This window comes from Bubalus kerabau, chromosome 5 (genome assembly GCF_029407905.1).
Source record: "Bubalus kerabau isolate K-KA32 ecotype Philippines breed swamp buffalo chromosome 5, PCC_UOA_SB_1v2, whole genome shotgun sequence".
NCBI lineage: Eukaryota > Metazoa > Chordata > Mammalia > Artiodactyla > Bovidae > Bubalus > Bubalus kerabau.
This window is the reverse complement of record NC_073628.1, coordinates 87,243,829-87,269,331: the sequence shown is the minus strand read 5'-3', so window position 1 is coordinate 87,269,331 and position 25,503 is coordinate 87,243,829. Positions and strand designations below refer to the sequence as shown.

The following is a 25,503-nucleotide window of genomic DNA, read 5'->3' as shown; positions in this document are numbered from 1 at the left end:
AGAGTTGGGGCTTCAACACAGGCATTTTGAGGGGACATAATTTGGTCCATATCACAATACTTCCTGATAATACCATTCCTGTCATACTCACCCTCATTATTATTTAATGCACTAATTCAAGCTCTTTCTTGTATGTTAATGTGATTATAAAAGTCATACAGTGAATGCAAGAAGAAAGGTATGCAGAAAAAGAAAATGCTCTGCTATGAAGAGGGAGAGCAGCTCTCAAACATCATGTAAAGTTATGGGTTTGTGTCTGCACACCTTGATTTTCTCAAAGTATGTAAATATCATTATGAAAGAAATTATTTTGGTTAATAGTACACTTAAGTAGGGGCTTCCCTGGTGACTCAGGTGGTAAAGAATCTACCTGCAATGTGGGAGACACAGGTTCGATCCCTGGGCTGTGAAGATCACCTGGAGAAGGGAATGGCTACCCATTCCAACATTCTTGCCTGGAGAATCCCATGGACAGAGTAGCCTGGTGGGCTACAGTCCACGTCAGCATGGATTTCTGTTAACTTAGAGTAACAAAAACTTTTCTCTTTTTTTTTCCAGATTATTATGGAAATATTGTGGTAAAAATGGAAAACAATGTAATGTTTTATTTCAAGATTAAAATCAAAGATGCAATAAAGCTACATTTATGGACAAATAGCACAGTAAAATCATTAATTTCTTTTAAACCATCTGGTAATATGTATCTCATATATGTTTTTGAAAATGGCGAAATATATCCAGAGGAATATCCCTTACAACTGGAAGCACAAAGTATAACTTTCAAGACAAAAGAAAAGTGCCCCTATATGGCATTTCATAATGATATTTTTCATTTTTCTTACCTTTTGGACAAGGGACAAAACCTGTCCCTTTGGGCTCAAATAGTCTATCCAGAAAATATTGGTCTATATATTGTTGTAGAATCATATGGCCCCAAAATATTAGAAATAAAAGATCAGATTCACTATGAAATTGCCTTAGGACATTGCAGTAAAACCACGGTAAGTTAATATTTTAAAATTCTTTGATTTTAATAAATGTAAAATTATATTATAATTATATATATTATAAATATTTATAATATTTATTATAACATTTTTCAAAAAACAAATTTATCTTCAAGTTTAGCTTTAAAATATTGAGAAATATGTATGTTTTTAATGAATAATGATATGATAACTCATTAACTTCTGAGTGACAATTTTTACTTTCAATATCCAGGGCCTCTTTGCCACTTAAAAGCACATTCCTATATGGCTCTTTTATTGTCAATTGTATTGTTCACTTCCTTTTTAAAAAAAAATAGTATGTGACTGTTTTGTGGAGTTCTATCTGCTATCTATGGCACTGTAACACCACCATAAACATAATGCCTTCGAACAACAAGTTCTGTGAGGCAACAGTTCAGGTTATGAGTAAATGGGCAGTTCAGCTAGTTTCATCTTGGGTTTACTCATGAGGCTGTAGTCATCTGGTGGTTTGCCTGGGACAGGATAATGTAAGACGGCTTCATCTGTGTGTCAAATATTTGGTGTAAGCACTGGCATGTTAGTATAGGAGGCCTCAGCTGGAGCGCTTGGCTCTGTTCCACGTGTCCTCTATCCTCCAGGCTGGACCTGGCTTCTTCACTTGGCAGTCTGAGCACAGTGTTCCAAAATGGTGAAAATGGAAGCCACAAGGCCTTTCAAGGCCAACATTTGGCTACAGTTGTATTTGCCAAACCAATGCACAAGGCCTGCTCAGATGGGTGCCCCTGCAAATGCCCGTACAAGCAAGGGGCTAGTGGGTGGAAAAGGGCCTTGCCATGGTGGCTCTGCCCTTTGTGCGCCACTCAACAATGGCACTTGGTCCTGTGGTGACCCAGGCTTCTTCCCCCAGACTTTCCAGCTTGTGGAGCTCCTTAACCAGGAGATGTTGCTTCACAGCCAACAGCTGTCCCCTCCCTGGGTCTGCTCTCCAAACCCCACCTTCCAGCACCCAGCCCTGCTCTGTACCAGGAGACACACAGCTCAGGCTGGGGTGTGCAGGGGAGCAGTACAGACCATGAGCACGGTTCTTACTTTGTCCTGCCTTCCACAGACCAGTTGTTGTGTTCCCCTCTGATTACGAAAGGTCCCTTTCTGTCCCAGTGGGTTTCCCTACTGGGAGGGTGCTTCTTTGAGTTGCAAGAACCTCTCCTCACCTTCAGCTCCCCACCAGGGGTGCTGGTCCCTTCCCATTTCCTCTTTTCTTTCTTTTCTTTCTTTCATCCTACCCAGTTGCATGGGAACCTTTCTTGTCCTTTTAGGTGTCCAAGATCTTCCACTAGTATTCAGCAGGTGCTTTGTGAGAATTCCATTTGTAGATGTACTCTTGATGCACTTGTGAGGAGATGTGAATTCTACCTTCTCCTCTTCTGCCATCTTGACTCCTCCTCCTCTTGGGTTAAATTTATTCCTGTGTACTTTATTCTTTCTGGTGCAACTGTGAATGGAATTATTTTCTTTTTTTAAGACTAATTTTTTTTATTTTATTTTACTTTTTTGGCTGTGTTGAGTCTTCGTAGCTGCATGTGGGCATTCTCTAGTTGTGATGAGTGGGGGTTACTCTCTTGTACTCTCTGGTTGCTGTGAGTGGGCTTCTCATTGCTGTGGCCTCTCTTGTTGCAGAGCACAGGCTCTAGCAAGTGGGCTTCAGTAGTTGCAGTGCATGGGCTCAGTAGTTGTGGCTCATAGGCTCTAGAATGCAAGTTCAGTAGTTGTGGCTCATGGGCTTTAGTTGTTCCATAGCATGTGGGATCTTCCTGGACCAGGGATCAGACTTCATGTCCGTGGCACTGCAAGTCCGATTCTTAACCAATGAACCATCAGGGAAGCCCTGAAATTATTTTCTTGATTTGTCTTTCTGACAGATCCTTATTAGTGTATAGAAATGCACCAGATTTTTATATATTGATCATGAATTCTGTACCTATATTGATTTGTCTTTTTGGTGAAGTCTTTAGGATTTCTTTACATATTGATATAATATCAAGTCATCTTCAAGTAGTGACAGTTTTATTTTTTCCTCTTTAATTTGGATGCCTTTTATTTGTTTTTCTTGCCTAATTACTCTAGCTAGAACTTGAATAAAAGTGGTGAGTCTTGGTCCAATCTTAGATGAAAAGCTTTCAGCTTTTTGCCATTGAGTATGATGTTAGTATGGGGTTATCATGTATCGGCTTTATAATGTTGAGGTTTGTTCTCTATAAACACTTTGTTGAGAGTTTTTATCATAAATGGATGGTGAATATTGTCAAATGCTTTTTCTGCATCTATTGAGATAATCATATGATTTTTATCCTTCATTTTTTTAATGTGCTGTATCACATTGACTGATTTGTACATGTTGAACCATCTGTGCATTCCTGGAGTAAATTCTACTTCATCATGATGTATAATCCTTTTAATGTATTGATGAATTTATTTTCCTAAATTTTGTTGAGACTTTCTGCATCTGTGTTCATCAGGAATATTGACCCATGATATCCTTCTCTGGTGGTATCTTTATCTGGCTTTGGTATCAGAGTAATGCTAGCATTGTAAAATTAGTTCTGAAATGTTCCCTTCTCTATATTTGTGGAAGATTTTGAAAAGGATAGGAATTGATTCTTCTATAAATACTGGTAGAATTTACTAGTGAAGCCATTTTGGTCATGGAGTTTTTTGGGGAGGTTTTTGGTTACTGATTCAATCTTCTCACTAGTAATTTGTCTATTTGGATTTTCTACTTCTTAGTGATTCAGTCTTGTAGGTTATAGGTTTCTAGGAATTTATGCATTTCTTCTAGGTTTCCCAATTTTTTGGCATGTAATTGTTCATAGTAATCTGTTATGATCTTTTTATGTCATAAAAGTATCAGTTGTAATATCTTCTCTTTCATATCTGTTTTTATGTGTTTGAGCCCTCTCTCTTTTTTCTCAGTGAGTCTAACTAAAGGTTTGTCGATATTGTTTATACTTTTAAAAAATCAACTCTTATTTTCATTGATCTTTTCTATTGTCATTTTGGTCTCCACTTATTTCTACTCTGACTTTCATTATTTCTTTCCCTCTACTGACCCTAGGCTTTGTTTATGCTTCTTTTTCTAATTCTTTGAGGTATTAAATTAGATTTTTTTCTAACAATTCTTATTTCTTGATGTAGGCCATTTATCACTATGAGCTTTCCTCTTAGAACTGCTCTGGTGCATCCCATAAATTTTGATATGTTGATATATCAAATATATGCCATGATATGTTGGCTTTCCATTTTCATTTGTCTCAGAAAATTTTATTTCTCCTTTGACCCATTGTTTGTTCAGCAAAATCTGTGAATTTTCCAGTTTTCTTCTTATAATTGATTTCTAGCTTCATATCATGTGGTCAGAAAAGATGCTGGATATGATTTAAATCTTCTTAAATTTATTAGGACTTGTTTTGTGGCCTACTATATAATCTATCCTGGAGAATATTCCAGGATGGAATGTTCTTGATATGTCTGTTAAGTCATTCTGGTATAAGATATTTTTTAAAGCCAATGTTTCCTTATTGATTTTCCATCTGGATTATCTATCTATTGATTCAAGTTGGGAACTGAAGTTACCTGCTATTATTGTATTGCTATTTCTCATTTTTATGTTTATATTTGCTCTATATATTTAGGTGCTCCTATGTTAGATGCATAAGTATTATATCATTTTGGATTGATCTTTTATCATTATATAATGACCTCCTTTGTCTATATTATAGTCTTTCTTTTAAAGTATGTTTTGTCTGATAATTATGGCTATCCCATTTTTCTTTTGATTTCCATTTGCATAAAATATCTTTTTCTATCTCTTCAATTTCAGTTTGTGTGTATTTTTACATCTGATGTGTGTCTCTTATAAGCAGAATACAGATTTTTTTTTTTTTAAATTCTAAGTTGCTTTGGTCATGTCCGATTCTTTGCATCCCTATGGACCACAGTCCTCCAGGCTCCTCTGTCCATGGGATTCTTCAGGCAAGAATATTGGAGTGGGTTGCAATACCCTCCTCCAGAGGATCTTCCCAACCCCAGGATCAAACCCATGTCTCTTATGTCTCCTGCAGTGGCAGGTGGGTTCTTTACCACGTGCCACCTGGGAAGCCTTCTGCATACAGATGGGTTGTTTCACCCATTTAGCTATTCTATGTCTTTTAATTAATTATGGATACATATTACTGCCATTTTGTTAACTGTTCCTAACTTTTTGTAGTCCTTCTGTGTTCCTTTCATCTTTTCTGATCTCCTCCTTTCTGGTTTAACAACTTTTTTAGTGGTTTGCTTTAATTCATGTCTCTCTATCTTTTGTGTATCTCATTTAAGTTTTTGCTTTGTGGTTACTATGTGGCTTACATACAAAAACATATTTATAATAGTCTATTTTAAGTTGATACAACTTACATTTCATCATAGTCTAAAGCTCTACATTTTTACACCCCTTCCTGTGTTTTACATTTTGATGTCACAAGTTACATCTTTTTCTCTTGTGTATCTATGAACAATTATAGCTATTTTTACTACTTTTGTCTTTAACTTTCATATAGCTTTATATATGATTAATTACCACATTCACATATTAGACTGTTCTGAATTTTACTATATATTTACCTTTGCCAGCTGGGTTTATACTTTTATATTTCCTGCTACTAATAGTACCCTTTCATTTCAACTTAAGAAGTCTCTTTAACATTTAAGTAAATTTTAGTGATGATGAATTCCTTTGGATTTTGCTTGTCTGAAAAACTATATCTCCTTCAGTTCTGAAAGGCAGTTTTTTACTTTAAGCATTTTGAATATATCATACCACTCTCTTCCATCCTGCAAAGTTATTACTGAAAAATCTACTGGTAGTCTTATGGGGGTTCCCTTGTATACAACAAGATGCTTTTTAAACTTTCTCCTTGTCTTTAACTTTTGATATTTAATTATGATGTGTCTTGGTATGGGTCTTTTGGAATTTATCTTATTTGGAATTCTCTGGACTTTTTGGATCTGGGTGTCTGTTTCCTCTCCCAAGTTAAGAAAGTTTTTTTCAGTCATTATTTCTTCAAACAGTTTTTAAGCCCCTTTCTCCCTCGCTTCTCCTTCTGGGACCCCTGTAATGCAAATGTTGGTCCACCTAATGTTCCATAAGTCCTTTAAGCTATCTTCACTTTGCTTTTTCCTGCTCTGATTTGGTGAGTTCTACTGCCATCTTTGAGTTCACTCATCCTTTCTTCCACTTCATCTATTCTGCTGTTGAACTCTTCTATTGTATGTATCAGTTTAGTTAATGTATTCTTCAGCTCTGTGACTTCTATTTGATACATTCTTATATTTTCAGTCTCTTTGTTGAAATTCTCACTTTGTTCATCCATTCTTCTTCTGAGCTCAGTGACCATTATTATGACTGTTATTTTGAACTCTATCAGATAAATTACTTATTACTATTTTATTAAGGCTTTCTTAGGTGATGTTATCTTTTTCTTTCATTTAGAAATATTTCTGCTTCTTCATTTTCCTGTACTCTCTGTGTTAGTTCCTAAGCAGTAAATAAAACAGCTACTTCTTCCAGTCTAGAAGGAGGTGAACCTTACTATTCAACTCTGCTCGAGCTCTTGGTTGTCTCTCAAGCTTTTGTGATTGTCCAAGCCACTTACTTTATTCTTAGTGGCTCTCAGTATTTTAGGGTGTGCTAAGAACTGTCAGTCTTTCAAGGGGGTTGGGGAGAGTATCTCAGTACCCAAATGCAAGTTGATTCGAAGTCAGACACTCAGGGGACAGATTTTAAACTGTGCAAATATACTGCTTTCAGGGAGTTGGCATTTCCATCTGCTACTTAAGCACTGAGTCTCAGGCTAATAGCCAGTTGACAAATGTTTCTTTGTTTGCTGCCATCCCATCAAACCTGTAAGAACAAGCTCTGCTGGCCAACAGAGCCAGACTATTGAGGGATGTGTTCTCTGTTCTCTGAGTGGCCAACACAAAAGCTGGGGCACCAGATGTGTTAATAGCTACTTTCTCTGAGATACTGACAACCCGGAGTGGGGCAAAAGGAGAGTGCAATACTGGTGCACCTGTCAGCCTCACCAGTCTCTGGAGAGAATTGTAGTCAGTACCTACATGTTTAATTAGAAGCCTGCCCCATAAGCCACATCTATGGAAATAAGCCAATAAGCCTCTTTCACAGAAGGACTTGGGATGCATTTTAGTTGACTGTCTCTGCGCTGTTCCCTGGAAGGAACAGTCAGTTAAGAACTGTAATGTTTCCGCATACCGTGAAATAATAGAATCCCTTTCCCATTTAGCAAAGAACTTAATACCGTGTTCAAGGCCACGGACACAATGAAATCAATCCCAGGATTCCATCGTTGTGGGTTGGTTTCTTGACACTACTCCTGTATCCGAAAGCCTCTAACCAAGAAAACAGAAACAAAACAATTGTCTTAGTAAAGGTGATTTAATATAAAGAATTAGTAGAACTTGGTATATGAGAGAAATGAAAAGAAAAAAAGGAACTGAGATTTTACTGAGCTAGTAACTACAAGAAGTGAGATGCCACACCAGGTTAGCAGTACCTCTCTTTCAAGGTGTGGGTTCAAGGTCTGTGGAACCCCTAACCTGACTTACTAGTTTGTAACAACCCAAATTTCTTCCCTCTGTTCCCTCCATTCCAGTCCTAGAGGTGAATAGCCATTTCTTGTAGTTACTAGCTTTTAAGATTTTATTCTCTGCTTCCTGCACTTTTACCATGATGTGTCTAAATGTATGTTTCTTTATTTTTATCCTGTTGGGATTTATTGGGCCTCTTGAATCTCTCAGTCATTGTCTTCAGCAGGTATTTTGTCAAACACTATCTGTGCCTTTTTATCTTTTCTTTTTCTGTTAACATTGATTAAAAATAGGTTAAATTTTCTCAATCTATCCCTTTTGAGTTAACTCTCTTCTTTATTTTCATTCATTTCTGTCTCTGGCATACATTCTTATAATTTTTCTGATCTATCTTCCACCTCACTATTCCCCTTTTTGTCATGCCTAATCTAATGCCAAAATTATATACTATGTGTTTGATTGTTGTATTTTTAATTTTTAGAAGTTTTACTTGTTCTTTTTAAAAGCACACTTAATACATTTTTTAGTTTCTTTCATACTGTAGATATTTTCCAGCTCTGGTCATTTATTTCCATAAGACTAGTAAACATATCTTTTATAATAATCTGCATCTATTAGTTTCATATCTGAAGTATGAGCATGTGTATTTCATCTGTTTCTTCTCTCCATCATTGTTTATTCTGGTTATTACTCACACATGCCTTATTTTGGGGCGGGGGTTAGTTATTTTTGACTGTGGGCTATTCATTATACCTGAAAAAGTATTTGTAAGAATTCTCTGAAGTCTAGGAAGAATATGCTTTGATCTTGAGATGATCTGTGTTTGCCAGTGTCGCATATCTAAGGTACCACTGCTCTGAGACTTCTTCAAGTTCTCTGGATCATCAAGCAAACAATTCTAGGATATAAAGCCATGCAAGTACCTGCTCATAGCCACAAATTATTAGGACAATTATTTTTTCTTGCTTTTTCTGATCGCTAAGTGACTGAAGTCACTGGATGGTTAAAGAGAAGGCAAATTTAATCTTAATTTACCCTTACCCAGAGAGTGTAGTCTTCTGATAACACAGGTTAATATAGAGTATCCAGTTTGATTCTCTGTCTTGAATTATCTCTGTTCTAACTAAGCTGACAAATACCTTTAGGAGAAAGTAGATTATGGGCTCTGGTGTTCTGCTTTACTCCTAGATTCTTAAGTCCCTCTTTTCAAGTATTTGGACTAACAATTCCTTACTTTTTTGTCAGTTACTTGATGCTTTTATGATAACTTTTTAAAAGGGCAATGATTTTATGGTTTTTGATTTGTCTCTTTTTAGGGGAATTTGTCTGTATAACCTAGCCCACCACTAGTAGAAATGAAAGTTTCCTAATTATTCTTTAATCATTTATAATGAAGTCATTTTTAAATAGATGATCACATTCACAAAGTGCATTTTTAAATAGTTCCATTGTGTGTATATTTTCAGTGTTTATAATTCAAAATAACATACATATATGTTGGTTGAGTTACAGACCCAATTTAAAGCATCATTTAAATGACAACTAGTAAGTAAAGTTTGGAGAATATGCTTCCATTTCACAAAAGATAACAGTAAACTTTTTAAATCTAATTATATCCAAGAAAATCTTGTAAAATAATTTTTATGATTATATATGAAGAAAAATGTGGCATACAAAAGAATACAGGTGCAAATTTGAAAATTAGTTCCTTTCTTTGAACATGAAACTAGATTTTTTTTCTCTTTTTTTGCTCTGTATTTTTTTAAGTTTTTATTGGCGTACATCTAGTTAACAATGTTGTGATAGTTTCAGGTGGACAGCAAAGGGACTCAGCCACACATATACATGCATCCATTCTCCCCCAAACTCCCCTCCCATCCAGGCTGCCACATAACACTGAGCAGAGTTCCCTGTGCTGTATACAGTAGGTCCCTGTTGGTTATCCATTTTATATATAGCATGTACATGTCCATCCCAAACTCCCTAGTAATCCATTTTCCCCATTCTTCCCCTCTGGCAACCATAGATTCATTCTCTAAGTCTGTGAGTCTCTTTCTGTTTTGTAAAGTTCATTTATGTCATTTCTTTTTAGATTCTGCATATAAGGGATGTCATATGATATTTTTCCTACTCTGTCAGATTTACTTCACTAAGCATGACAATCTCTACGTCCATCCGTGTTGCTGCAAATGCATTATTTTATTCTTCTCAATGGCTGAGTAATATTCCATTGCATATATGTACCACATCTTCTTTATCTATTCCTCTGTTGATGGAAATTTAAGCTGCGTCCATGTCTTGACTATTGTAAATAGCACTGCAATGACCATTAGAATGCGTGTATTCTTTCAGACTATGTTTTTCTCCAGATATATGCCCAGGAGTAGGATTGCAGGGTCATATGGTAGCTCTATTTTTAATTTTTTAAGGAACCTTCACACTGTTCTCCACAGTGGCTATACCAATTTACATTCCTACCAACAATGAGGGTTCTCTTCTCTCTACACCTTCTCCAGCATTTATTGTGGATTTTTTGATGAGAGCCACTTTGACTGGTGTGAGGCGATATCTCATTGAAGTGATTTATTTTTAGTGTGATTACTTTCATAGCGTCAACTTTATCATAAAAGATTGCATATTTTATGTCGTTCAACTTAGTATCCAGCATACAAGTAAATAAACTTTGTTTAAGAAATAAGATTTTTCACTAAGGTTTTTTCAATATTTATTTACTTGGCTGCACCAGGTCTTAGTTGCAGCATACGGGATCTACTAGCTGCAGGGATCAAACCCAGGCCCCTGCATTAGGAGTGCGAGGTCTTAGCCACTGGACCACCAAGAAGTCCCTCACTAAGACTGTTTTACAGACACAAAGTCTGTCATCACAACAGATTAGCCAAAACCAAACTGACGTCTCTGAAGATATATATATAGATAGGTAGATATATGACAATGAACTATCAGAAAGTAATTTAAGGATGTAGAAATTATAGCTTCCATACTTCAAAAATGTGAAATTTATAATTTTCTGCCTTTGTTATCATATATGTTCTGTAAGTGGCTTTACCCTGAGATGATAGCAACCATATAGGATACTGAAAACTGAGATGAAACATGGTTCAGAGGGAAGAAAATATGCAAAAGGCAAACGGACATTTTTAAAAATTACTCAAAAACAACAGAGGAAAGATCAAGCAAATAACTCCCCATAGTCTCAAAAACTATAGACAATATGATATCTGTAATCATTTAAAAACCTCAAAGAAGAATTTAAAAGGTCCAGAGACAGGTTATTAGAAAACAGAAGAAAGTGAAAGCTTGCTATGCTGATATAAATGAAAAATAAAAATAAGAACATTCCAACAACAAAAGTTAAATGAGAGAGAAACAATGTAAATAAAAGAGCTATAATAATATAAAAAGTACAGTAAGGGAATATAACAAGGAAAATTGAATATCTACATAATTGGAGTTTCTGAGATAGACAACAAATTATAAAAATGCTAAATATTTTTTTTTTACCTAGATAAAGATTTAAATCTGTCTTGAAAGTATCCATTGTCCCCATTCCCAATTTTCCTGCTTTACATAAACTTTTTTATTTTCTTTTTCAGACAATAACATTTTCTCAGAATATAAATTATGAGGCAGTGGATGATTATTTCAAGTTGCAGTAAGTATGGCTTTTAAAAGAGTCTACCCAATATTAAATATGCTATTCAGGTTATAGATTTGTACATATTGTTTTATTTAAATGGTCTCATATCCTTTTACATGTCCAGATTTCAAATTCTTTTAGATATCTCAAAAGATGCAAGATTAGTATTCTATAGAAAAAATGTAATATACTCCTTGAGTTTAATGGAAACATAACCCATCTGAAGGTGCTATTCATCCAACTGAAGGTACAAAAAAAACCAGGCAATTTCTTAGTTCAATATTTTTGAGCATCTTTTATCATTCATTCCCATCCCAAAGTCTTTATATACTATGCTTAAGCAAAAACTTGAACTCTAATGGGATTCTGCAGGCAAGAGTACTGGAGTGGGTTGCCATTTTCCTTCTCCAGGGGATCTTCCCAAGCCAGGGATTGAACCCGGGTCTCCCGTATTCCAGGCAGACGCTTTAACCTCTGAGCCACCAGGGAAGCCCATTAACTGTGACTAGAGTCAGATAAATTTCTGAATCTTGGAATAAGGTCGCACCGTTAAACACTTAATTCCTGGAGGAAGGCAACCAACATGGTATTGTATTTTAAGGCGTTAGGTTATCATTATGTCCTGACAATATATTTTCTGGAAAAGTGGCATTGTTCTAGGAAAAAGTCAGTTTTTCTCTAGTTTGCAGCTACTCCACCTGAGTTTGCATGCCTGCTCCATGCCAGGCACTCTAAGTGTTCAGAACACATGGTAAACAAGAAATATGGAGTTACTGCTGTCATGAGATATATCTCCAGTGGGGGAAGACAAGCAACCAGTAATCAAATAAATAAACAAGATGGCCCCAAACAATTGTAAGTGCTATTAAGAAAATAAAGCAGAAAGACGCAGTAAAGTATCACCAGGAAGTATAGGAAGGAAAAGCCACTTTAAACACAGTAGTCAAGAGAGGCTCAAAACACCCCTTTCCCTCTAACTCATCAACTTTTCTCTTGAGTTCCTTTGAGTATTTTTGGTTTTGTCGATATTTATTCAGAATTCTGTTGCTGTACAATACACATCAAATTGTCCAGGATTGTTGTTGTTTAGTCGCTAAGTGATGTCAGACTCTTTTACGACCTCATGGACTGTAGCTCGCCAGGCTCCTCTATCCACAGGATTCCCCAGGCAAGAATACTGGAGTGGGTTGCCACTTCCTTCTCCAGGGGATCTTCCTAACCTAGGAATCGAACCTGCATCTCCAGCATTGGCTGGCAGATTCTTTACCACTGAGCCACCGGGGAGGTTACTTTGGGTATTTTTGTTTTTGTGGATATTTACTCAGAATTCTGTTGCTTCACAATACACATCAAATTGTCCAGGATACTTTAGGTCAGTCCAAGACTTGAGAAAAAGAAAATACCAAAAACTTTGAAATCGGTGGGAAAAAATCTACCTATAAGTAAAATTATGTAGAAAATTGAAGATGTAATATTTACTTTAGTGTCCTTTACAGATCTATACTATATTACTGAATAGACCAAATCCAATATTCCATCAAATTGGGAGAGAAAGTCGTAACTGGCATAATTGTAAGATGCTTCCTGATTTCAAAGGTGTTAGAGATAAAAATGTATCGTAGAGTTGATGAAATATTGTATCAGTTCAGTTCAGAAACCTGTAGAGGCTAGAGAAGGAATCTATGCAATGGCTTGTTATTGTTGTTTAGTCACTCAGTCATGTCTGATTCTTACAACCCCATGGACTGTAGCCCACGAGGCTCCTCTGTCTATGGGATTTCCCAGGCAACAATATTGGAGATAGATCTTCATACCCAGGGATCGAACCCACGTCTCCTGAGTCTCTTGCATTGGCAGGCAGATTCTTTACCACTGAGCCACCAGGGAAGCTATAGCTGTGAAATACCATCAGGAAGCAGGCTGTGAAGTACCATCAGGAAGCAAGCAACAATGTTAGCAGCAAAGTCCCATCCTCAGGAGACTAAGGGTGTTAATGAAACAGAAGGGCTGAAATGCTGATAGAAGTTCATTTTTATTTCCCACTGTGCTGGCCTATGCTGGCCAAAATATGGGATACGATGAAATGGGAATGACTTTAGGACAGGACCACAATGCACCTTAGCAGAAGCAGCAGGCGGTCACCAGCACCACTAGGCCTCTAGGATTCCTCAGTGGGGGGTTCAAGCACATCTTGAAAACGGGACTTTCATCTGTTCTACACAAAGCAGACTCGTGGCTCCCTCCCTTATGATTCTACAGTCATTTGTATGTGTTGTTTCTCCTAGATATGAGAACACAGGTCTTCTGCTTGTCCACGTGAGACCCAGTGAACTTGCAAAAACATGTCCAATATCCCAAAAGGCAAGTAACAGAGTAGAAGATCAAAAAATTTTCTGCAATAAGACACAGGTGGTAAACTAAATAAAACACATTAACTCCATTCAATACCACTCCCCCTAACACATAGCAACATTCTGTAATATTTCACTGTAGAGACAACATTATTTTACTTTGGAAAGAGAAGATTAGATTACTTACTGCCTTCCATGAATTTACCTCAGAATATAAACATGTGTAAAGATGTAAAATTAATCTTAAAATGCATTTATATATTTATATAAATAAAACTGTGTAGAGGAAAACTGAAATTAATGAGAACAGCCAAATTTGGATATGGTTTGTCAGAGAAGACTGCTAGTCATGTCCATATCAACGCTGCATTTATTTATCCTAAAAAATGGACCATTTCTTTGTTTAAAAAGTTTTATTGCATGCCTACCATGTTTCTGTGTTTCAGCCTGTGTGCCAAGTAATGGGAATTACCAAGATGGAAAGAGTCCTTTCTGAAGGGGAAAACATAAACTAGTATAAGGGAAGGTGAAATACACAGTTATCAAATAGCCCAGAGGAAAGAGTGAGGAATTTCATTTGGGAGGGGAAAAGTGGAAAGAAGATACATGAAATGACTGTTGAAGGGTAAGTAGAAGTTGAGCAGGAAGATGCAAAGGGAATTCAGGGAAGCTGCTGCTGCTGCTAAGTCGCTTCAGTCGTGTCCGACTCTGTGAGACCCCATAGACGGCAGCCCACCAGGCTCCCCCGTCCCTGGGATTCTCCAGGCAAGAACACTGGAGTGGGTTGCCATTTCCTTCTCCAATGCATGAAAGTGAAAAGTGAAAGGGAAGTCACTCAGTCGTGTCCGACCCTCAGTGACCCCATGGACTGCAGCCTTTCAGGCTCCTCCATCCATGGGATTTTCCAGGCAAGAGTACTGGAGTAGAGTGCCATTGCCTTTTCCGATTCAAGGAAGAGGCATACACAAAAGCACAGCAATGTTATGTTGCAGTGGGGTGTTCAGATAACCACCCACTACCACATCCTTTGAGTGTTTGTTCCCCACTGAGGGATGACTCCTCTCTTTATTCTTTCTCATTCCAACTAATAATCAATAAACATATATTGAGCACCCACTACATACCAGGCAGAGCACAATGGGGCATACTCACATGAAGAATTCAAAGTTAAGTGAGACATAGGCCCTGCTCTTCAGGACCTCAGCACCAAGAGCCTGTTCCTATCAGGGCAAGACTCCATGAATTTAGAGGGAGACTTGAACTAAGGCAGATGGGATCCACCCTTGAGCACAGCTGAAACACATTGCTTCCCCAGGAAATGCATACTGACCATTTCCCCTGTTTACCCACCATGCTGCCTACCCAGCTTAATCTGCTGAAGAAGCAAAAACCTGCCACCTAGGGAGTTCCTGCCCCAGCCTCCATCTGCCTTCTCTATCTTTAGCTCCACTTTATTCCATATAAGTTGCCTCCCTGAAGCACCATGATTTCCTCCATCTCTTTCCCTAATTTAGAGATATGCCCCCTCTCCTGCCCAGCCCAGGCATTACAAAACATATTAATCTAGAGTGAAAGTGTTGGTCACTAAGTCATGTCTGACTCTTTGCAACCCCATGGACTGTAGCCCACCAGGCTCCTCTGTCCATGGAATTCTCCAGGCAAGAATACTGGAGTAGGTAGCCATTCCTTTCTCCAGGGGATCCTCCTGACCCAAGGATCGAAACTGGGTCTCCTGCATTGCAGGTGGATTCTTTACTGCCTGAGCCACCAGGGAAGCCCAATGTTAATGTAAGTGAAAGTGAAAGCTTAGTTGCTCAGTCGTGTCCAACTCTTTGCGACCCCATGAACTGTAGCCTGCCAGGCTCCTCCATCCATGGAATTTTCCAGGCAAGAGTACTAGAGTGGGTTGCCATTTCCTTCTCCAGAGGATCTTCCTGACCCAGGGATCAAACCCAGGTCTTCCACATTGTAGGCAGACACTTTACTGTCTAACCAGAGTTCAAATGCAAGCTCTGCCTCCTATTGACTTCAAGAAGCTCCTAAGCACTCTGAGGAGTGCTTGGCTGCCTCGTTCATAAAAGGGGAAATGTAATATCCATCTCACAGTATTTATCTACTTTGAGAGTATTAAATGAGATAATTTACGTAAAATGCCCAGAATAGTACTTGTCACAGAGGAATTACCTAATATTACTGGTTTCTTCCTTGGCACACCCCAAGACATGGACCATTCAAATCTAACCACCATCTGTGCCCATTTCAGATCGTTTGTATTGACCTACCCACTGAAATAGAATGGAGAATAGGCCATATAGTAGATGATGAAATATGCCAGAGTCCTTTAGGCAATAGGAAAATGTGGCAAGAAAACATACCAGGCAGAGCACAATGGGGCATACCCACATGAAGAATTCAGTTAATTGAATTAACTAGCTAGCCAAGAAAATAAAAACTAGTACACAACTGCAAGGTATGCTGTAACCCACAGGGACCCCTTTTTGTGCTCCCATCCCCACTGGTAAGCAAGTCATCAGCCTCCCAGATAAGAATTGTAGACAGAGGGCCCACAGAGTTCTTCTCTAGTTGGATGAAGTTAGGCCCTTGATAAACGTGCTGGGCCAAATGGCTCGTGGGGTGAGCCATTTGAACATGAGCCTGCCCTCTTTGTCACTGAGTCTTCCTAGCCTGCAGCAGAGCACCAAATAGAACTGGCAGCCCCAACAAGGCTTCATCTCAGTTTTTTAACCATACACCAAGAACCAGAATGCAGTGAGGCCACCCTAGTAAGCCAGGCCCCAGAAGGACATAATAACTCCTTCCAAAGTGAAATTTCCCAGGGAGAGATGACTACACTGACTAATACGTTGTCTTCCAACATTTCTATGTTGAAAGCCTTTAGAATTTCTGTCTCAGTTCAGTTGTTCTGTCCAGTTAGAGGGGAATATACTGTGTCTGATCTGAGCTAAGGGAGGAGGAGTTCTGCCCTGTACTTAAGAGAATGATAAAGAAATATTTCTTAATAAAGAAACCCAATACACTCATCATTCTCATTTGGGCTATACGTCAGAATTTCTCTATTAGATGACCAGTCCCAGGGAAGATGTGTCAGTCCTCCAGCAGTGGGTACCCTACACAAAAGGCTTATTCATGCTTCCCACATTCTGCACCCATGCTCTTGTTGAAGAGCTACCTCCAGGTCAACTCATATTTTTAATCTTAGCCATGATTGTTAATTCTGACGTTAGGGATGACTTTAGTGAACTAAGACCCAGAAAAGAAGAGATGTTACAAATAAGATCATCAAGTGATAGTGTGTTGTAACTGTGAAAAACTTGAGGACCTCAGCCAACCATGTACCTTATATGGGTAACTCGGTAAAGATAAAGGGCAGACCCATGTGTCTAAATACATTTGATGGGAAAAGATTTAGTGATGATAGACAGCAAGGACTGTGGGTAGAGTTGTTGAGAGAACAAATCAGGTCCTATGGGTGAGATCAGGTGGTTCAAGGAATAAAATCTGTAAACTCCTGCTGTGAAGTATGCCTTTCTAATGAAGCCAGAAAGGGCTTGGCTTAGCAGGTGCAACTCTCTAAATCCACCAAGCTTGACTGGACATCATTCTCTAACCCTACCCTCCTGATTCCTAAAGGTTTTCTCTTTTAGATTTGCCTTGTGAAAATATGCAACATATAAGGCGTGTTTATAACAGATGGCAAGTGTCTAGATCCCACTTAGAAAGCCTGCAGTGGAGGATGGGAAGATGGGCAGGGTATACAGCAATGAGTAAGGTGTCCTGGAGTCAAGTAGAAATCAAAATTGCTTATCCCAGTTGAGGAAGAACGAGGACTCCAGTTCTAAAAAGAAGTCAAATTCATAGTTACTTAAATGTATTACAGAAACCTTCCAGGTGAGTCGGGTGCAAGCTGGAACCACAGAGTTAACAGTCACGATTGTAGAGGTGCTAGTGAAAAATGACATCAAATTGGTTCTCTGATATAGAAGTAAGAAAGCAGAGACCTGACCTTTGAGCTTGTGAGCCCCAAGGGTGAAAGAAAGCAAAGAAAGAAAAAAAAAGCTATCAAAGGAGGAAACAGCACAGAGCAGAATAACCAAACTCTACATTTAAAGGGTTATTTCAGATCTAAAATGCAATTGTTTTTAGTTGTAGTAATATTTTAGACTATGTGATTTAGAACCACTAAACTCATCACCTAAATTACTTTACTTTAGGTGTTCCAAATATCTGTTGGCTGTGATGCTAGTAAATTCATTGCTGTTAAAGGGCAAGTATATTTGCATTTGACTTGTCTTACTCTTTATGTTTTAAAACAAATGTTAAATTAAATGTAATTCCTAGTTATAATATTAGCCTAATGACTGACATGTCCATATGAAATCCATGATAAATTGACAATTTGTTCAAACCAGATTTGTTTTAACTCTTTGCCAAGTCAAATATTACATTTGAATCAGACTAAAAGAGAAAAAGATTTAAACTCTTTCTCTGTTATCAGCATTTTTCTCTGTCTTCCCTTTTCATAAGCCAGTTTCCATCTTTTGCATTACCTCTCTCAGCTCTTCAGTGTAAATTCATTTCCAGAGAAATGAGAGGGAGAAACACTTAACCTCTGTTGTCCATTCTACTCAAACCAGTTATAAGTCCATTTCTGTCAGACAACTAAGTATAACCACACAAGAGAAGCCTATTTTCTGCACCTTTTTCCATGGATGAAAGCAAGTCACTTCATAAATAGATTCAAATACTTTTCCATGAGAAAGTCTTTTTAAAGCAAACCTAACGGAACCGCCAGTGTTTCCTCCAGAGAATCCCAAGATGTGACTTTTATTGATTTCACTGCGGTTCACAGTGAAGCACACTGGAACTTGTGTCATCACAGGTCTTCCTTCTGATGGGCGAGAATAAAGGTCAGTGTACACAAAAATTAAGCAGCTGAGTTTGGAACGTAAAATGGAGACAGAAACGCATTGCAGTTCCTTTCCTGTGGTTATGGTGAGGGTGGGGTGACATTGACACCTAAATCTATTTATAAAGTGATATGTTCTCATCCAAAACAAAAGTCTATTCATCTGTCATTCTAATAATCTTTTGAGTGTTGAATTGTCATAATTAGTTGCCAGGTAGATAATTAAATATGCCCATCTCATTTAGCAAGGAATTGCATCTCCCATAAACCCTTTTCCAGAAAACACAAAAGCTAACTGATTATAAAGCCTAAAGCATCTTGTTTCTGGGATGGTCTACATCCTTCTCCTCAGAGTATAATCTATGGAGCAGCACTGGCATCGCCTGGGAACTTACTAGAAATGCAGAACCTCAGGTTTCACTTCATACCTGCTGAATCAGAATCTCTATTGTAACTAAATTTCCAGATTAGTAGGGGCATTAAAATTTGAGAATAACTGCTCTAGACTATATATATATATATATATATATATATATATATATATATATATCACTCAGTTGTGTCCAACTCTCTGTGACCCCGTGGACTATAGCCTACCAGGCTCCTCTGTCCATTAAATTTTCCAGGCAAGGGTGCTGGAGTGGGTTGCCATTTCCTTCTCCAGGGGATTTTCCTGATCCAGGGATCAAAACCCAGGTCTCCCGCATTGCAGGCAGACGCTTTGCCATCTGAGCTACCAGGGAAGCCCACTCTAAGCAACAGGTTACGAAAATCAATTCCCAGTACCCCTGCATGCAGTATCACTACATGTAGATTTCCTTCTTCAGTGAGATGCAAAGCAACTTGAATCCATCTGTTTCTGGGAGGGTTTAGTGAGCTTTTGTCAGGCTAGATTGCTCGTCAGAATCACCTGGAGAGCATGTCAGAAAACACACATTTCAGGTCCTTTTCCAGATCTCTTAGTCAATGACCCACTGTTCTGGACCTCTAAAAATGACCTTAATTTCTTGAATTCAGGTTGTGGTGGGCCTAAGTTTTCACAGTCCACAAAGGAGAGCTATGAGGCCCATGATCCTTCTGGCAGGAGAGGTGTTAATGAAAGAGGGCATCTCTTGGGATCAAATTTGAGTTCAGGGTGGGAGGTGGTCCCAGGCTTTAATTTTCCATATAAAATAAACACAATGGCATCCAGGGATCCTTCTGAGTTACACTGGAAGCAGTCAGCAAAAATGATCAAATGAATATAACTTACCAAAAACTCTTATCATTTCATAGACCATGATAGCCTTGAGATCAGATCAGATCAGTGATAGCCTTATGTCTGCATAAACCCTAACTATAAATTATGTGAATCATAAAATGGGTCCTTACCTGCACAGCTGAGGCTCTAGTAGCAGTTAGAACTGTGTTTTTAAAAATTATGAAAAATAAAACAGTCCAAAGACATTTGTCTTTACTTTGATAGATTTTCCACAAATTTTTCACATGTATCAAATATAAGAGGTAAATCAGTATATTTCTAATTCTGGCACCTTCAGAAATGTTTGTGAAAATAGAAATGCTAGGCTAGGCCCACACACCAATCCCAGAGACTCTAATTCAATAAGTGATGATTCTGTGATACTTTCGAGTTTAAAAATCACTGAGTTAAACAATTAAATGTTTGTGCTAATAAATAAGGAATGATGATATTACAACTTCATTGTATTTTATTTCTTGTAGATTTACTAAAAAAGAATGTCTTCAGTATGATTTTTTTTACATCATTGAACAGTAAGCAATATTTTCTAACGTAAGCATTGACTTGTATATTAATATACTATCAATAACTTACGATCTAGTGAGTGAGTGAGTGAAGTAGCTCAGTCGTGTCCTACTCTTTGCGACCCCATGGACTGTAGCCCACCAGGCTCCTCCGTCCATGGGATTCTCCAGGCAGGAATACTGGAGTGGGTTGCCATTTCCTTCCCCAGGGGATCTTCCCAACCCAGGGATCGAACCCAGGTCTCCCGCATTGCAGGCAGACACTTTAACGACACGACTGAGCGACTTCACTCACTTAATTTATGACTAGTTTGTATTTATTCCTGTTAGCACCAGTCTTTTCTGATATATGCATTTATTGCTATAAATTTACCTCTAGGCACTGATTTTGCTGACTCCCCCGGTGGCTCAGAGGTTAAAGCGTCTGCCCGCAATGCGGGAGACCTGGGTTCAATCCCTGGGTCTGGAAGATCCTCTGGAGAAGGAAATGGCACCTCCTCACTCCAGTATTCCTGCCTGGAGAATCCCATGGACGGAGAAGCCTGGTGGGCTATAGTCTATGGAGTCGCAAAGAGTCGGACACGACTGAGTGACTTCACTCACTCACTCACTCACAAGTTTTGATAAGTTGTGTTTTCATTTTCATTTAATTGAGTGTATTTTTTAAACTTCTCTTGAGAGTTCATCTTTGATCCATGTGTTATTTAGAAATGTGTTTTTTAACCTCCACATATTTTAGGAGTATTTTGTAATTATGGTCATCTGTTTGACTTTTTTGTGATACCTCTTTACCTAAGCAAAGTAATGGTTTAAATTTTTTAAGCTTGAGAAGAGGAAAGATTCTAAGTAACAAAAAAAATTTTTTTTACAGGTCATATCTGAGGGATCGACCATCTAAACCATTGGTAAGAAAACTATAATTCTGTCAATCAGCCAAATATAGAAAATAACTAAAGCATTTTTTCCTCTTCTAGAGAGTAAAATATAATTGGGACAAATATGGCTGCCCATTGAAAGTTGATTTCAGAGAAAAGTTTCACCCTTTGGTTCAGCTGTAAGTATATTCGCACTAAAAATTTTAACTTACTTTTGAAAGTTTCAAAATTACAAAAAGAAGCCTAAATAATAAATATTTTTGAGTACCCAATATATGCATCACTGGGTTTTCAGTGCTCAGATCAGATCAGATCAGTCGCTCATTCGTGTCCGACTCTTTGCGACCCTGTGAATCGCAGCACGCCAGGCCTCCCTGTCCATCACCAACTCCCAGAGTTCACTTAGACTCACGTCCATCGAGTCAGTGATGCCATCCAGCCATCTCATCCTCTGTCGTCCCCTTCTCCTCCTGCCAATCCCTCCCAGCATCAGTCTTTTCCAACGAGTCAACTCTTCACATGAGGTGCCCAAAGTACTGGAGTTTCAGCTTTAGCATCATTCCTTCCAAAGAAATCCCAGGGCTGATCTCCTTCAGAATGGACTGGTTGGATCTCCTTGCAGTCCAAGGGACTCTCAAGAGTCTTCTCCAACACCACAGTTCAAAAGCATCAATTCTTCAGCGCTCAGCCTTCTTCACAGTCCAACTCTCACGTCCGTACCTGACCACTGGAAAAACCATAGCCTTGACTAGACGAACCTTTGTTGGCAAAGTAATGTCTCTGGTTTTCAGTGCTAGTTATACAAAACTGGATGATCTGGGGTCCATGCATGAGGGAGGTTACAATTTAGAAGCTGAAGCATAGGTGGGTAAGAGGGTTGAAACTCTTCTCAGGGATGCAGACAGAAGCTAACCCTTGCTTTATCCTCTCTAAACCTCTCCTCAACCTACAGCACCCCTCCCCATTAGGAACTACCTCCCTCTTAATGTTCTCTCCCAGAGACATGCACTCTCCAGCTCAGTTCAGTTCAGTTGCTCAGTTTTGTCTGCCTCTTTGCAACACCATGGACCACAGCACTCCAGGCCTCCCTGTCCATCACCAACTCCTGGAGTTTACCCAGACTCATGTCCATTGAGTTGGTGATGCCATCCAACCATCTTATCCTCTGTCGTCCCTTTCTCCTCCTGGCTTCAATCTTTTCCCAGCATCAAGGTCATTTCCAACGAGTCAGCTCTTTGCATCAGGTGGCCAAAGTATTGGTGTTTCAGCTTCAACATCAGTCCTTCCAAAGAAAACTTCAGGACTGATCTCCTTTAGGATTGACTGGTTGGATTTCCTTGCAACCAGTCCCTCCAAGGGACTCTCAAGAGTCTTCTCCAACACCACATTTCAAAAGCATCAGTTCTTCAGCACTGAGCTTTCTTTATAGTCCAACTCTCACATCCACACATGACCATTGGAAAAACCATAGCCTTGACTAGACAGACCTTTGTGGGCAAAGTAATGTCTCTGCTTTTTAATATGCTGTCTAGGTTGATCATAACTTTCCTTCCAAGGAGTAAGTGTCTTTTAATTTTATGGCTGCAGTCACCATCTGCAGTGATTTTGGAGCCCCCAAAAATAAAGCCAGCTACTGTTTCCACTGTTTCCCCATCTATTTGACATGAAGATGGGACCAGATGCCATGATCTTAGTTTTCTGAATGTTGAGCTTTAAGCCAACTTTTCAGTCTCCTCTTTCACTTTCATCAAGAGGCTCTTTAGTTCCTCTTCACTTTCTGCCATAAGGGTGGTGTCAACTGTATATCTGAAGTTATTGATATTTCTCCCAGCAATCTTGATTCCAGCTTGTGCTTCATCCAGCCCAGCGTTTCTCATGATGTACTCTGCATCTAAGTTGAATAAGCAGGGTGACAATATACAGCCTTGATGTACTCCTTTTCCTGTTTGGAACCAGTCTCAAATCATCATTATTAAACACCTGTTGTTGTTCAGTGACTTAGTCATGTCCGATTCTTTGTGACCCCATGGACATATGCCATGGAAGCATGCCCCATGGAAGCATGCCAGCCTTCTCTGTCCCTCAGCATCTCCCAGAGTTTGCCAAAGTTCATGTCCAAAGTCCATGTTTAATCAGTGATTAAACACCTAATTTACACCAATTACTGTGCTAGGCACTGGGAATTCAAAGAGGAGTAAGACAGGATTTCTGCTTTCAAGAATCTGATAAATTAGATGTGAACTAATATGCTAAATGGGACAATAGAAAGGAGTAGTATGGGTTGTTGGTACTGAAAAGAAAAGAATCCAATTGAGCTACGGAAGGGAGAGGGGCTCTGGGAAGTGTTCCCAGAGCATTAGAGCTGAGTCACTGAGGCTTAAAGGATAATATTTAGCTGAAGGCAGGGGAGGAAAGAAGTGGGGAAGGTAACAGGGAATTCCACTGAATAAGCCTTGCAAGCAGAAGTGATAGAGGAAGAAATTTCATAGTTCAAGTGGTATAATGTTATTGGAGCACAAAATGAGTCATGATGTGTCAGGAGAAAAGGCCGAGAAACTAGCTAGGGAGAGTCCAGACCATGGAAGGCTTTCTAGCCATTCTTTTTTTTTTTTTATCCCCAAAACTTATTTAACCGAAGGAAAATTGCTTCACAATATTGTATTTACCTTTGCCATACATCAACATGAATCAGCCATAGGTATACATGTGCATCCCCTCCCTCTTTAACTTCTCTCCTTAACTTCCCCTTCCCATACCTCTAGGTTGTTACAGAGCCCCAGTTTGAGTTCCCTGTCATACAGCAAATTCTCCTTGGTTATCTGTTTTATACGTGGTAGCATATATGGCTTCCATGTTACTCTCTCCATTCGCCCCACCCTCTCCTTCCTCCCTGTTGCCCGTGTCCACAAACATCTGTTCTCTATGTCTGCATCTCCATTGTTGCCCTGTAAATAGGTTCATCAGCACCATCTTTCTAGATTCCATATACATGTGTTAATAAATGATACTTGTTTTTCTCTTTCTGACTTAGTTCAGTATAATAAGCTCTAGGTTCATCCATCTCATTAGAACTGACTCAAATGCATCCCCTTTTATGGTTTCTAGCCATTCTTATTGTGTAGTGTGGCATGATTAAATATTTGCTGTCTCTGAGAGATGTGTAGAAGATTTCAGGGAACCAAGTCTAAGGAAGGAGACCAGGTAGTAAACTGTATTAGTAGTACAGGGAGGAAAAAAAAAATGATTGAGACAACAACAAAGACAAAGAAGAGGGATCACTTACAAGAAAATCAGTGATAATAACAGGCAGGGCTTGATAACTGATAGATGAAAGTGATGAGGGAAAGAATAAGGAAGGTGAATAAGTCGAAGCTGGTATCAGTCAGAAGAGATCTTCCACAAGCTTCTATGGCTATTATCTATCCGTCTTCAAGCATCTGTACCCATTAACTCTGGCTGTCTTCCTATCACCATAGATAAAGTATATGGTTATCTAAGGCCTCCATTTGTGAACTGGATCCCTGCCCCCTTTCCTAATTAAGATCACTGTTTCTGAAATTTTCCCTTTTCTCTTGCATCATCAACTTTACCCTACTAGATCATCACACAAATATGCAGTTCTTCCCCTCACTGAAACCAAAACAAAACCAAAAACCCTCCCTTTGTCTCCACTACTCCTCTAGCTACTATACTCGTTGTCATCAACTCTTCTCCTATCCTCTCCCAGATCTTTCTCGGTCAGGCTTTTACCCCCCACCCCTCCACTGACATTGCCAGCCAGTGTGGCCAGCGGGCTCCGTATTGCTAACTCAATGGTCAGTTCTCAGGTCTCATCTTACTCCATTTCACTAACAAGAACTGATACGGTTTATCATTTCCTCCTACTTAAAATATCTTCCTTATTGGGATTCCAGGATGTCATATTTTCCTACTTTTCCTGTTACCTCACTGGTAGCTCTTCCTTAATTTCTTAGTTGATTATTTTCTCCATGACTTGTTTTTTTAACTTTTTACTTTGTATCGGGGTATAGCCAGTTAACAAACAATGTTGTGATAGTTTCAGGTGAACAGCAAAGGGACTCAGCCATACACATACATGCATCCATTCTCCCCCAAATTCCCCTCCCATCCAGGCTGTCACGTAACATTGAGCAGAGTTCCATGTGCTATACAGCAGGTCCTTGTTGGTTATCCATTTTAAAATATAGCAGTGTGTACATGTCCATCTCAAACTCCCTAACTATCCTTTTCCCCTATCTTTTTACCCAGCAACCATAAGTTCATTTTCTAAGTCTGTGAGTCTCTTTGTTTTGTA

The 25,503-nt window shown here is 38.8% G+C and overlaps 1 protein-coding gene across 1 annotated transcript in view; it reads left to right on the top strand.

Moving 5' to 3' along the window:
* Positions 1 to 25,503, top strand: part of CATSPERE (catsper channel auxiliary subunit epsilon) — a 156,346-nt gene that overhangs the window by 97,520 nt on the left and 33,323 nt on the right. The window contains exons 11-17 of the mRNA XM_055582101.1: positions 559 to 1,001; positions 11,228 to 11,286; positions 13,557 to 13,632; positions 17,855 to 17,907; positions 20,272 to 20,322; positions 21,185 to 21,218; positions 21,288 to 21,367. Of these exons, the coding sequence (XP_055438076.1) occupies positions 559 to 1,001; positions 11,228 to 11,286; positions 13,557 to 13,632; positions 17,855 to 17,907; positions 20,272 to 20,322; positions 21,185 to 21,218; positions 21,288 to 21,367 (796 nt within the window). The remainder of the gene's footprint in view (positions 1 to 558; positions 1,002 to 11,227; positions 11,287 to 13,556; positions 13,633 to 17,854; positions 17,908 to 20,271; positions 20,323 to 21,184; positions 21,219 to 21,287; positions 21,368 to 25,503) is intronic.